The sequence below is a fragment of the Apodemus sylvaticus genome, chromosome 11, assembly GCF_947179515.1.
Source record: "Apodemus sylvaticus chromosome 11, mApoSyl1.1, whole genome shotgun sequence".
NCBI classification, from domain to species: Eukaryota; Metazoa; Chordata; class Mammalia; order Rodentia; family Muridae; genus Apodemus; species Apodemus sylvaticus.
Window position 1 is genome coordinate 9,401,680 of NC_067482.1, and position 14,614 is coordinate 9,416,293.

Below are 14,614 nucleotides of genomic sequence, written 5' to 3' on the forward strand. Positions count from 1 at the left end.
TATCCAGCCCCACAAATGCATCCACATATCTATAGTCATCTATATAGCTCTATCGATATTTACAGAAGATCATTTGAAAGAGTGAAAGCAGAACGAAAGCTAAACTTTTCAGCTTGATAAAGAAACCCCAGAAACCTACAGATAAACATGATAGCATTGGGAAGCAGGCAAAGATGTCTGTTTTCATTCCCTTGAGTCATCATTTTGTGTGGCATCACAGCAAATAAAGAAAGGCAAGGGAAATAAAAGGCGTGCAGATCAGAAAGGAAGGATTGCAGTTATTACTGGCAGATAAGTGTTGATGTGCACGCCTGTAATCCCAGCACTCTGGGAGGCAGAGGCAGGCGGATTTCTGAGTTCAAGGCCAGCCTGGTCTACAGAGTGAGTTCCAGGACAGCCAGGGCTATACAGAGAAACCCTGTCTCGAAAAACCAAATCCAAAAAACCAAAACAAAACAAAAAGTGTTGATGGACATTTTAAGTAATCTACATTACAAGCCACTACAGTGAATGAGTGTGCTTAGGATGCGGGGTACAGGGACAGCAATCAAAAATCAATTCTATCTCAGTATTAATGATAGACACTTGGGAAATAGGGAAACATCATTTACAATAGCATAAAAACAGTGCTTAGGGGTAGACTGAACAGTAGCAGATGTATACACTCGGAGAATAAAATGTTGATGGAATAGATTTGCTGTTGGGAGACTACTGGGGTCTTTGCATTTTCTGTATGAGCTACAAAAGAAGACAGTGACTGCTCTGTGTGTTTGTGTGTGTGTGTGTTTGTGTGTTGTAACAGACAAAAAACTTTGTCTCAGACTCAGGACTTTTGTGTTTTGGGGGGATGAAGCAGTAACTGGTTACTGTGTTTTCCTTGTTTGAGAATAGCCTATTTTAAAAAACCAAACCTCCCACCTCAATTTGGGCCTTGGCTTCTGAAAAGGGGAAGGAAGGATGGGGTCCTTGTGGGCTGTGAAAGATTTTTCTGGGTAATGAATACTCATCTGTGAGGTAGACAACAACTTGAACAGGAGAGTCTTACCTGTTAGATACTGTTCAGAGGCTTAGCTGAGAAGTGTAAGCCGACCAGATGGCTCATTCCTTACAGGCCACACTCAAACCCAGGCCCCTTGCTGAAAGGCAGTGGGAGTGGCTGCTGAGGGAAGGAGCCCTCCACTGGAGGGCAGTGAGGGAGGTTATGGAGCTCTGCTGGAGCTCACTGAAAACTGCAGGAGCAGGTTGAGCTGCCAGAGGAGTTCTTAGGATGGAAAGGCATGCCAGGGGCTGCTTATTAGAGTGGCGTCCCTAGCTCCAGCTAGGGCTTGACCTTAAGACCAAACTTCATGCCTATGTGTCTGTGCCCCATTTTGCACATTGTAAAGAAGAAAAAAAAATCATAGTTGAACTACTGTAGGTCAGACCCTTCTGTGTTATTTACCTGTGCAGACAAGAACTGTAGAGCATGCCCTTCCTCACAGCATGCATTCTGAGACTGATCTTTACTGTTGCATTCATTTCTAGTTCCCTTCCTTTTGACTGTTAAATAACATTCTCCTGCACAGATCTCCCACATTTCGTATACCCATCCACTTACTAACAGTCATTTGACCTTTCTCAGTTTGAAACTGCTGTAAACACTGAGCTCAAGGTTTGATGACTATGCCTTTCCAATTCTTTTCAATAAATACCTAGAGAGGAATGAATCAAATTTTCATGGTTCTGTGGATATAGACCCCAGATTACCTCATTTAATGTAACAATTTGTAGTAGGAGAAATGAAGATACTGTGGTTGTGGGTGGGGCTCTTGTGTGGTGGAAACCATGAGACTGTGGGTGGGGCTCTTGTGTGTGGTGGAGACAGCTGTGGGTGGGGCTCTTGTGTGTGGTAGAGACTGTGCTGTGAGTGGGGCCCTTCACTGTGCATAGTGAGGATTTTCACTGAGCCTTGCAGTGACCCTCAGTGTCCGTGCAGCTGGGTCAGGGTGTCTATGGCTCTGGCTCTGTCCAGTCTCCAGGTCACCTGCTGTGCTCCACTTCTCCACTTCCAGCTGCAGGAACCGTGACTGATGGTTTCTCAGCATATGTAAGGGACTCATTCAGCGCAGTATGGATTCAAAAAGCACAACAAAAAGAAAAGTTCTTTTCAACATTGGCCTCAAATCCCTGACCTTTATCTCCCAAATGCTGTAGTCATAGACATGTGCCACCATGCTATTACCAGGCGCGCACTCACACACAGACACAGACACACACACACACACACACAAACACACAGTTTGTATTATCATTGCCGTTGTCAGTGGTAGAGTAAGGCAGGCAAGCAAGTATGGAGGAAAACAGCCCTCATTTGCAGGAATGCCTTGTTTTTCTGATTTGCTTATTTCACTTAACATGATCTCAGTTACTGAATTCTCACCTATTGAAACAGGGAACACACTTTAGATAAACATGCAGAAGGGATTGGAGATACAACTTGGTAAAAATTGCTCTTGTGTAGCATGTGCAAGTTTCTACGTTCATCTCTGGTACTATTTTTTGAAAAAGAAGATAGAGCAGATGCAGTACATTGTTGGAATATGGAGGTTGGCCTGACATGGTAGCTCACACTTTAACCCCAGCATGTGGAGGCCAGTGGGTAATAGAGAAGTTTCATGTGTAGTGAGTTATATGGGAAGCAGCTCAGCCGATAGAGCGCTTACCTCATTACATAAGCCCTTGACTCAGTCCTGAGAACCACATACACCCAGGGGGTGGATCCATGCTGCTGATCCCAGCTCTTGGGAGATAGAGGTAAGATTAGAGACTCAAGGTCCTTGTCTACAAAGGAGCTCAAGGCCCCCCTTGTCTACATTAGAACCTTTCTCAAAAACAAAATACTACAATGTCTTTTGTTTTTTTTTTAAATAGGCTTAGTCATGAAGCCCTGATTTTATGCCCAACAGCAAACAAACCAGCATGATGACATATACCTGTGATCCTAACGTTTAGGAGATGGAGGGTTACAAGTTCAAGGCCATCCCAGGCTTCATAGCCAGACTGAAGCTAATCTGAACAGTATTCTCAGCCCCACTGAGATGGCTAGTAGTTCTCTTAGCTACTTGCCCTTTGGGAGGATGTGGATTCAGTTCCCAGCAACCATCTGCTGCTCCCGGTCCTCTCCACCTCCAGTCCCAGCGATCCAACAGGGGCTCTGGCCTCCACAGGCACTGCGTGTTCATGGTGTATCCATGTAAGCAAGCCACTCATACATATAAAATAAAGATAATTCTTTAAAGTAAACCTAGCAATTCTATGTCTAGCTATTGGAAAGAATTGGAAAGGCATAGTCATCAAACCTTGAGCTCAGTGTTTACAGCAGTTTCAAACTGAGAAAGTTCAAATGACTGTTAGTAAGTGGATGGGTATACGAAATGTGGGAGATCTGTGCAGGAGAATGTTATTTAACAGTCAAAAGGAAGGGAACTAGAAATGAATGCAACAGTAAAGATCAGTCTCAGAATGCATGCTGTGAGGAAGGGCATGCTCTACAGTTCTTGTCTGCACAGGTAAATAACACAGAAGGGTCTGACCTACAGTAGTTACTATAGTTTACTATAGTGCTTCTCAACCTCCAAATGCTTTGATCTTTTAATGCAGTTCCTTGTGTTATGGTGACTCCAACCATAAAGAAAAAGAAGTAGTAGTAGCAGCAGCAGTAGTAGTAGTAAAAATAAATAATAATAATATTCTAGGCATACATTTTATTTTTTGTTTTTTGTTTTTTGGATTTGGTTTTTTTTCGAGACAGGGTTTCTTTGTGTAGCCCTGGCTATCCTGGAACTCACTCTGTAGACCAGGCTGGCCTCGAACTCAGAAATCCGCCTGCCTCTGCCTCCCAGAGTGCTGGGATTACAGGCGTGCGCCACCACTGCCCATACATTTTTTGCGACCTATTTTTCATAAGGGTTTAACCTCTCCTCAAGCGCAACCCCCAGCAGAGGTAATGGAAGAGAAAAGTTGTTAGGATTCAGAGGAAGTGGACCTGTTCAGCGATGGTTCTTTGGGGGTGAGCTTCATCTTCTTTGGCTGCAGTTCAGTCCCATAGTGAACACCAAATACGACTCAGCAGCTGCAGACTGGTCCTCTAGGCAGGCAGACACCAGGCACGAACCAGCAGCTCCAGTCCAGTCCAGTCCTCTCAGCAGTCAGGCGTGAACCGGCAGCTGTAGTTCAATCCTGAAGAAACTGTCAGGCTCGCCAACTGGCCTGGGGTGAGGCTGCTGAAGCGGCCAGCTGTGCAGGAACCTTGAGAGCAGTTCTTGGTAGTTTCTCTCAATGGCTGCATTACCTCAAGTTGAGCTCAACAAGGCTGTGCAAGGCGAACCAATACAAGCTTGTCCTTAGCGAAGAATAAGGAGGCGGAACAAACCAAATCAACTCTCAGTGCTCCTCTCCTGCTGTCTGTGGGTCAAATCTATACTCCTTCATGGGTCCTTTCTTCACATGTTTGCTGTATCCAGACATCCTCTCACCTGTGTCTGCTTCAGGAAAACATTCTTTCACGTGTTTGTTTTAGCAAGACATCCTTTCACCTGTGTGCCCCAACAAACCATCATTTGTCATAACTGACTTTCCAAAGAAACTAGAAGTTTCCACTTCATAATATACTTATTATAATAATAAGTATTATTATTTTGGTTTTTCGAGATAGGGTTTCTCTTGTATCCTCGGCTGTCCTGGAACGTAAATCAGGTTCATCTTGAACTCAAGCGATCAACCTCTACCTCCCCAGTGCTGAGATTAGAGTTCTGGTTTCTGTTGTGAATCTTAATGCAGATATCTGGTGTGTGAGCTGTTGTTGGTCCCCCATGTGAAAGGGTCAGACCCGACCTACAGTTGGGAACCACTGCTTTACAATGTGCAGAGGCAGGGCTGGAAAGAGGGCTGCCGCTAAGGCGGAGAGTACCTATTGTTCTCCCAGAGAATGGGAGTTTACGCCAACACCCAAGTGGGCTATGTGGCCTATGTGGGCCACAGCAGCCTGTTGTTCTCTCCAGGGCTTGGATGCTCTGCTGTCTAGTTGTTGGTAGGTGTTTTCTGGGACAGGGTTCTTATGCTGAGGAGCATCTGTATAGGATTCCCTGTACGTGAAGTTCTAGTGTGAGCAAAGCCACAACGCTTTTCTGAAAGACAGCACGTATATAGTGTGAGAATGAGACATGAGCTTATAGGACAGGGAGCTGACACTGAAGGATTAGGCCTGTCTTATTGTCCATTTCAAAACACCAGTGGTAAAATGTTTATAATAATATACTTTTGCAATTAAACTGACTAACTTTGGAACCATACAAACCTGAGCCTGAATCCCCTCTTTACCATTCACTAGTTGCCTAGGGCAATTATTTAACCTTTCTCATCTGTAAAGTAGGGGTGATGATGTTACACATATCAGAGGATGAGGAGGAAAATTATACCATGCTTTCAATAGTATCTTCTCAGTACTGATGCTTTTCCTGGCAGTAGCAGTCTTTGCCGTTGCTCCTAAGGACAGTGGACTGTCTGCAGGGGTCACACTTGTGTGTGTCACATGCTGCCCAGGGACTTGCTAGTCCTTCTGCCTCAGCTTCTCCAGAGCTGAGAGTATAGGTTCAAACCACCACACCGCCTGTATGTGTTACTCTTAATTTTGGGATGGTGGTTGTATTTTAAAGAAGGTCAGGTGGATGTGGGGCTGCTCCCTGCAGTCCCCACATCCACCCAGTGGATAGTACCCAGGAAGCGGAAGGATTAAAGGACAGTCTGTGCTAGGTGGTGAGAAGATACTCTGTCTCCACAAGAAGAATAGGAAGAGTTGCTGATTAGGTTCTAAAAGATTTTTCAAGTTCTCTGAGCAAACAGTTTACTGGTACATGCCAGACTGCCTTTAATACATGCTGATATTGGAGTCCACTTCTTTACTGGTCGTTCTAAAGGATGTTCTTTTTAGGTAAAAGAATTTTGGCTGATTTGTCCATAATCTAAACTTATGTTTTTCTTTGGGGACTGGTTGTACATTTTTTATATTTATTTTTATGTGTGTATTTTGCATGCATGCATGCATGTATGTACACTGTGTGCCTGCCTGGTGTTTGTGGCAGTCAGAGAGGGCATTGGATCACCGGGAACTGGCTGGGGTTCCGGAATGTTGTGAGACACCTTGCAAGTGCTGGAGACTGAGCCCTGTTCTCCTCCGGGAGGACAGCAGTCGCTCTCACCTGCTGAGCCATCTCTCCAGACTTTATCATCTTAAATAGTTCCCCCTTTGGCACATTAAATGGCAGAGGATTTGAAAATCTTTCCAAAGAAAAATTCCTTTAGTAAGAAGCTGGTTGATTAGACTTGGGCCACATAGTCCATTTGATCTCCATGAAGTGGACTCATCTAGAAACTCCAGGGTAGTGCCATTTGTAGGTAGGTCATTGATGATTTAAAGATGTTAAAGGTGGTGTGGTTTAGATCAGCATCAGGGATATCCTCCAGTTAATTATATTTCAGTGTCAAGACTGCTTATTTTGTTATTTACATTTTTCTTGAATGTATTTTCAAAAATCTGCTTCAAAGCCTGGTAACGGGTTTTTCCGCTTTTTTTGCAGCACCTGGGCATCTCTCTAGAGGTGGTGCGATCATGGAGGTGGTGCCGGCCGAGGTGAATAGTTTGCTTCCAGAGGACATAATGGACACTGCTATAACTTTAGTGGATGAGGATAGTATTGAGGCTGTAATTGTGTCATCCCCAATTCCTATGGAGACAGAGCTGGAAGAAATTGTCAACATAAATTCTACTGGTGACTCTACAGCCACGCCCATTTCCACGGAACCAATCACAGTGTACAGTAACCACACTAACCAAGTTGCAGTGAATACCACAGTTTGTAAAGCAGATTCCAATACCACAGTGAAACCAGCATTCCCAAGTGGCCTTCAAAAACTTGGTGCTCAGGCTCCTGTGACTATATCAGCCAATCAGATTATTTTAAACAAAGTATCACAGACATCTGATCTTAAACTTGGCAATCAGACCCTTAAACCAGATGGACAGAAGTTAATATTAACAACTTTGGGCAAGTCTGGTTCACCAATTGTTTTAGCACTACCCCATAGCCAACTACCCCAGGCTCAGAAAGTCACAGCCCAGGCCCAGCCAGGAGATGCTAAGTTACCATCGCAGCAGATTAAAGTAGTTACCATTGGAGGGAGGCCCGAGGTGAAACCTGTCATTGGTGTCTCAGCACTGCCCACAGGAAGTCAACTGATTAATACTGCAACTCAGCCCTCTGTGTTACAGACCCAGCAGTTAAAAACAGTCCAGGTAAAACCAAAGAGGGCGTATACGTCAAGTGCATGTTAAAAAGTTAAACTGACTCAAAGTTGTGGTTATAGGGTTGTAAAGTGCCTAACTTAATGAATTGTTTTGAATGTTTTAAGTAATTGTGTGGATTTGTTTTGTTGTTAAATTTGCTATGTCTAATGCTCATGAAAAATTTTTACCAGAGAACTTACAGCAAACTAAGTTTTGGTTAACTTTCAGGTCGTTTATTTATAGCCTTTTATGCATTTCATACCTATTGGTAGTTTGGCTACAGAGTATTATTTTGCTGGTATACAGATGCCCAACTATGGGCTGGAGAGATGGCTCAGTGGTTAAGAGCACTGACTGCTGAAGGTCCTAAGTTCAAATCCCAGCAACCACATGGTGGCTCACGGCCATCCATAATCAGCTCTGACGCCCTCTTCTGGTGTGTCTAAAGACAGCGACAGTGTACTTACATATAATAATAAACAAATCTTTAAAAATATGAAAAAAAGATGTCCATCTTACTGCAAAGCTATCAAATCAATCCACCTTTTTTTCTTTTTTCTTGGTTGATTTATAACTAAAGGGTAGGTAACCTTTACTGTTGTGAGAACCCTTGGAGTCAGCGGTAGCTGATGCTCACCAGTGTCTGTCCATCACCATGGTTCATGTTTGGAATGTGAGGAAGATACTGAATATAATGGAGCAAAGTGCAGTTTGAGTTGGACTGCTGGGTTTGCGTCACCCCCATGTCATCCATAGGCTGTGGGACTGTACATAGTTTGCTCTCTGAAGTTTTAACTTTAGCTTAAGATGGCTACTTGATCATTTAAAACAAAACAAAACAAAACATAGTATTTTATAGTTTTCAAAACACTAAGAATCCTTCGGAAAGAATAGAACTTAATACGAACAGTATAATAAAAGATCTCCAGGGCATACGTGAAAGTTTTTCAGGTTTTGATGGCCCCCAAAGCCTCTTTAAGCCATTACAGCACGTAGAAATGCAGTGATTCACTTAGAGGAAAACCACAGTACATTTCCTGTTTGGAAGAGTTGTCTTTGAAAAGAAACCAGATGGAAGCCCCAGCTCTCATGAGGCAGACGCAGGCATATCTCTGGGTTTAAGGCCAGCCTGGTCAACAGAGAGAGTTCCAAGACAGCCAGAGCTATACAGAGAGACCTTGGGTGTGGGGGTGGGAGGAGAAACCAGAAGGCATGGGACAAAGTATCAAAGAAAGGCATGTAAAGAGTAGGAAAGTTTGGGAGAGCTATTTCCTCTTAGCCGACATTTATGTTCAAGTTTTGGTTATTGTTTTCGGAAAGAATTAGAAACTTTATTCTCATGAACTTTGGTTAAGAAGGCTAAGCTTTCTCAAACCTCGTAACCTGCTGTCCCTTCCGTTCCTGTGTAACAGTTGGTGCTTCTTGCTTCGCCATGATTGTTGCTCTCACTGTGACTGGTTTCTCTTTGCTGAGTCACCTGTGAATGAGAGTACTTCCTTATCACTAGGAAGCGTCCTGTCCTGAGTGCTTAGACCTGATGTGATTGGCCTTGGCTGCGGATCATCATGTTCTCAGGGACAGGTGACAGAAGCCAGAATGCCATCTCTTCCCTTCTGAGAGCGGGTGTATGCCATCCATTGATTTCTTACTTTAATTTCCTAGGTATTGACAATAAAAGACTCAGTCTAATACTCATTTATTTTATTGTTGTTGGCTTTATAAAATCTGGTTCCATTTGTTTTGAAAACTTCTGTTTTTTAAAAACATTATAACAGCTGGTCATGGTGATGCGTGTCTCACGTACTCAGATCTGTTACAGTCTGGTCTATATAATGAGTTCTAGGGCAGCCAGGGCTCCGTGGTCAGACTGTCTCTGACACAGCTAAGAAACAAGCAAACAATTAAACCAAGAAACCTATTTAGAATATTCTCTAAGTAGATAGTTGATTTAGGTAGCTCAGATCTTTCTAACTGAAAAGTAACTCATGAAAAAATAAGTTAGTAATTACACATGTATAGTTTTACACATTAGGCCCCATAATATTTGGGTTCTTTTGAGGAATTTATGTATACAAATCTACCCTACCCGTAGTCTACAACATTATTTTAAATTTAGTCAGAGGGTTGTAGAAATGGCTCAGTGGTTGAGAGCACTGACTGCTCTTCCAGAGATCTTGAGTTCAATTCCCATCAATCATATGGTGGCTCAGAACCCTTTGTAATCAGATCCAATGCCCTCTTTCTGGTGTGTCTGAAGACAGCTACAGTGTACTCATATGCATAAAATAAATAAATAAATCTTTAAAAATATGTAGTCAGTTCTGAGGCTGTTAGTGTATGAACAGCAGGTGAAAATAAAGGAGACCTATCTTCAAACATACTGAAGGCCGTCCCTGCGCCACACGTGGTGATGGCAGCACCCTCGTCAGAGTGCTATAGTTATACTTCATTTCAAAGAGCTAGCCATTCTAAGTAGTTAGTAGTGCAAGCAGCAGAGCTCCTTAGTGATGACCCCTGAACGTGTCCCACGTGATGCTGAAAGGTATTTGCATGAGTTACTGGCTGACTTTCTGACCTTATTTTTAAGTTTTCTTTTATTTTCATTTTGTCTTAATCTGCTTATATAAATTTATTGAAAATTATTCTTTAAAAATTTTCAAAAAGTTGTTTGCTTGTGTATTATGTATTGTCTGTCTATCTGTCTACCTATTTATCTATCTGTATGAATGTTTTACCCGTGCGTGTGTGTGTGTGTGTGTGTGTGTGTGCGCGCGCGCGCGCGCGCGCGCGCGCGCGCGCATGTTTCTATACCATGTGTGTTCCTGGTTCTTGCATAGTCCAGAAGACGACATCAGCTCTCGTGAAACTGGAGTCCCAGAGGAGCCGTCTGGGCGCTGGGCGTGGAGCAGTAAGTACTCTAGGTTGCTGAGCTCTGCGCATGCCAGGCAGGGACTCCAGCAGGCAGACACTGGAGGCTCCAGGCTATAGACCGGGTCAGTTCACTGATTCCTAAGCTATCCTAGAACAAAAGTGTAGGTGAAATAAAGAATCATTTCCAAGGGCATACACAATATCACATAACAGAAGCAGGTGTGTGGTGTGTCTATGAGCCCCACTCTTGGGAGGTAGAGGCAGAAGGATAGAATAAAGGCATTCAAGGCCAGCTAGGCAGCAGGAGGCCTTATTTTAAAAAAAAAAAAAACAGGGACTGGAGAGATGGCTTAGCGGGTAAGAACACTAACTGCTCTTCCAAAGGTCCTGAGTTCAAATCCCAGCAACCACATGGTGGCTCACAACCATCCCTAATGAAATCAGATGCCCTCTTCTGGTGTGTCTGAAGACAGCTACAGTGTACTTACATATAACAATAAATAAATAAATCTTAAAAAAAAAACCAAAAAAACCTATGGTTTCTTAATGGACCTGGAAATTGTTATTGTCAGCAGTGCTGAAGGAGTACTACTATAAGAACACGATGAGGTCGTTCATTTGAATGATTAATGTGCTTTAGACCATTTTCCTGTTTGGTAAGCATATACATATATTGGTGAAAGTCAGGAAAAGGGCAACTACTTTGATGTCTTACTTTCTAGCTAAGGCTCTGTGGTCACTAACTCTAGATGTGAGAGTCCACCTGGCTTGAGCTTTACTGGGCACTCGGGGTATTTCTCTGTGTCTCTAGGGTGTACCAGGTTTCTAAAGTACAGTTAACGTACTCCGACATGTCATGGTTTACAAGCCCAGTGTGTTGCTACCACCAGTGCATTTCCTTTGAAGACATGATTTTGTCTCATAGGTGTTTGTGTCTCTGATATGTTCTGAGTGCAAGTATGTAGCACGGTGAGCGAAACTGCGTGCTGTCTGTAATTTGAGGACATAAAGCTGATATTGAGCTGTGATCAATTCCATTTCTGATGTATTGCTATTATTCATGTTAGTCTTGTTTATTCATGTGTGTCATCTCCAGTAATAAATAATACTTCAAGATCTCAGTTTACATATCTGCCAAGAGATAAACTATGTAATGTTTCTCACACACTGAGCTCTGAGTTTTATGCCAGGTAAGTTTCTGCTCCTGCCTTGTAGCAGAGATCCTTTGCACTTGGTGTCAGTTGCAGTATGAAAACATCGAACTTGAGTATGCTGGCTTGTGCCTGTAATCTCCGCACGTGGAGAGAAGGGGGTGTGAGACCCGACACTAACTGGGTCACCTCTTCTCCTGGTGTGTGTTGTAGCTCTAAGTCTGCTTGGCATGATGGTTCTTGCCTGTAATCTCAGTATTTGAGAAGTTGAGGCAGGGGTATTGCCTTGAGTTCAAGGCCAATCTGTGGTACATAGTGAACTCCAGGCCTATCTTAGCTGATGAATGAAAACATATCTCAAAAATGTAAAAAAGAGAAAAGAAGGACAATGTAGCTTTTACAATATAAAGTTGTAATTTCCATTGGATCCCAGGTAATATGGGCACGTGTGTGTCTGTATCAGTGCCTCATTGTTCGTATTGTAGTTGTAAAACTCCATCTTTTTATTACTGAGTAGCCTAGCTGGAGAACTACTATTGTGTGTAGACTCTCGTCAGTAAACATTAAACTATTAAGCTTTACTGTTTTCAGCGTCTGCATGTTTCAGTGAGACAGGGATTTGTTGCAAAGTCGAGGTCTTAGGACATATGCGCTTATACATAATGATCATATTAGTATTCTGGTGAGTGGACTTATTTTAAATGTTTTACACGTTAATACATAGATACATTGCTAAATGACCCGACTTTACTGTACTACTATGTATGACTGTTGTCGCATTTACTGCATTTTATGGAAACAGATGTCTCCATGGTTATTTATGTTTCAGATTGCTAAGAAGCCTCGAACGCCAACCTCAGGTCCAGTGATCACGAAGCTGATTTTTGCCAAACCAATTAATAGCAAAGCAGTTACGGGACAGACAACTCAAGCTTCCCCACCCGTCGTCACAGGTTACCTGTCCTTACAGTTCGTCAGCTTCGTCTGTGTGTGTGTGTGTGTGTGTGTGTGTGTGTGTGTGTGTGTGTGTCCTAGATTTAGAAAAGGCTGTCACTTTAAATGTATTAACACAGTTAAGCCTTATTTGTTTATAGTTTTGCACTCTTTTTTTTTTAATTTTTTTCATTCACTATGTTTTGACTGTGGTTCTCCCAGCGACCCTCCTTCTGCTCAGCTCCTTCCCTGCTTCCCACAGATCCTCCCCTCACAGCGCCAGTCTTCTCTCTCTCTCTTAGAAAACAAATAGGCTAACCAAAAACAAAAACAAAAAAACAAAAACTAACAAAAACAAAAGCCCAAATGAAGCAGGACAAAGAATAAGACAACAAAGAGAAAGCCCAAGAAACACACAGATACACATACAGACAAAACACAACCTATAAAAGCACAAAATAGTGGGGCTGGAGAGCTGGCTCAGTGATTAAGTGCAGACTGCTGCTCTTCCAGAGGTCCTGAGTTCGGTTCCCAGCAACCACATGGTGGCTCACAACCATCTGTAACAGGATCCAATCTCTTCTGGCATGTCTGAAGACAGTGACAGTGTAAATAATTCTTTTTAAAAAATTAAAATACACAAAATAGTAAATCATAATCCAGTTTCTCTGGCTGCACATGAAATTATGAATGGGAAATTGTCATGTTATCAAATAATTGTTACCAAAATATAACAGAATTTAAACTATAGTAAGTTTACCAGCACTCTCCTTATGTTACCCAGTCTTTTGTTATATACTTTAAAATGTATTGTTACCAGTAACTGTATCATTTCAAATGCTCTGTATGGAAGGAGTTCAGTAGAAAGGTTGTCAGTGCCTCAGACCTTGATATCAGTCTACATTAATGTTAAACAACAACACTATCCAAAGCTACACACCTCTCCCTGACTACCGTGGATGACTCTCCTGGATGCTGCTCTTTAGTCCTTGGGTCATTTATAGCACATTGCAAAGTAGTCTCAGCTTTGTCTTCTAACTGCAGACAAAATGCTCAATATCTGTTGTGTCACTAGAACTGTGTGCACTAAGTTTAGTTTGCAGAAGGGATGGGAGTCAGGATCTTGTCTATAGCCCTGACTAGCCTGGTGCCCATTCTGTAGCCCAGGCTGGCTTTGGAACTCAGAGTGGTCTTCTGATACAGCCTGCCTAGCGCAGCTGATGCTTTTTCAGAATATATTAAGATTGTTTTTTAAATTGGGTGTTTCTCATTGAAGATGGGTTTACCAGTATATACCTCTAAAATACAGATTGGATCTTGTCACATCCTTGCTTAAGATATTCTTTGCTTGATTCATTTCTTGGCTTTGTCCTGTCAGTGTCAAGTTTACAGGGAGGAAAGAACTGACCTCTCCAGGATACCCTCTGATTTCTACACACACCTGACCTGTGAACAGCCAGACTCTGAGAACACACTAAATGATGAAATATTTAAAAAAAAAAATGTTCCCTGGAGGAAAATCTAGCAGATTCCTTAAAAAACAAAAGCAACAACACTAAAAACCCTGAATTTTCAAGTTGGACATGAAGTATCCGATGCAAGCTGAAAGTGAGCTCTTCTGTACCTTCCAATATCTGGGAGGTCACAGGGCAACCTGAGGCTGTCTCCTCTCCCACCATGAGGGTTTGGGTCCATGGCCTCTGCCTTGGCAGCAGGCACGATTACCCACAGAGCCTAGGAAAAGGAAAGGAGTTAGAGATGCGGCCTAGTTGGGATATCCAGAACCCAGGGAGAGATCCTGGAGACCTAGTCACAAAGTGGGTCACTTTCCACTGAGGCAGAAGGGAAAGGCTCAAGCGTGTGAGACCGTTCTAGTCCGAGCCGACGTTAATACTGTGAATAGTAGGCCTCAATACAGGGTTTGTATTATAGGCTGGGCCATAACTTGGTGATAAAGCACTTGCCTAGAGTGCTAGACCCTGGCTTTACTCTACAGTAACCTCTGCCCCTGCCCCCAAAGAGTGAGCTCTGCAAACAGGAGCATGGACTGGACTGGCCACCAGTTCTTAGCTCCTGCTCTGGGGTGCTGAGCACGTGGCCTGTCTTGCCCGGTTCCCGAGCTGCCCACCGATGAACTCACGGGCCAGCCCTGTGGGGCTTCTGCTTTCACGGGTAATCAGCCTTCCTGCACCTGTCCTTTGAGTCATTGTCCCCGAAAGCAAGGGGATGACTTCCAGTTGGTCTAAAGAGGCCGGACTGTATCATCAACGGCCTCATTTCCCATGGGGACCCTCCCGCCGGCAACACGCTGCAGTTGCTGTGGTAAGGGACAGGGATC

General features: G+C 43.2%; 1 protein-coding gene across 5 annotated transcripts in view; it reads left to right on the forward strand.

Annotated features, from left to right (window-relative positions):
• Positions 1–14,614, forward strand: part of Lin54 (lin-54 DREAM MuvB core complex component) — a 62,037-nt gene that overhangs the window by 11,953 nt on the left and 35,470 nt on the right. For 2 of the 5 annotated variants that reach the window (XM_052198210.1, XM_052198211.1), the window contains exons 2-3: positions 6,615–7,330; positions 12,173–12,296. In XM_052198210.1, the coding sequence (XP_052054170.1) occupies positions 6,647–7,330; positions 12,173–12,296 (808 nt within the window). In that variant the 5' untranslated portion in view covers positions 6,615–6,646. The remainder of the gene's footprint in view (positions 1–6,614; positions 7,331–12,172; positions 12,297–14,614) is intronic. The other 3 variants (XM_052198213.1, XM_052198212.1, XM_052198216.1) reach the window with 2 other exon arrangements.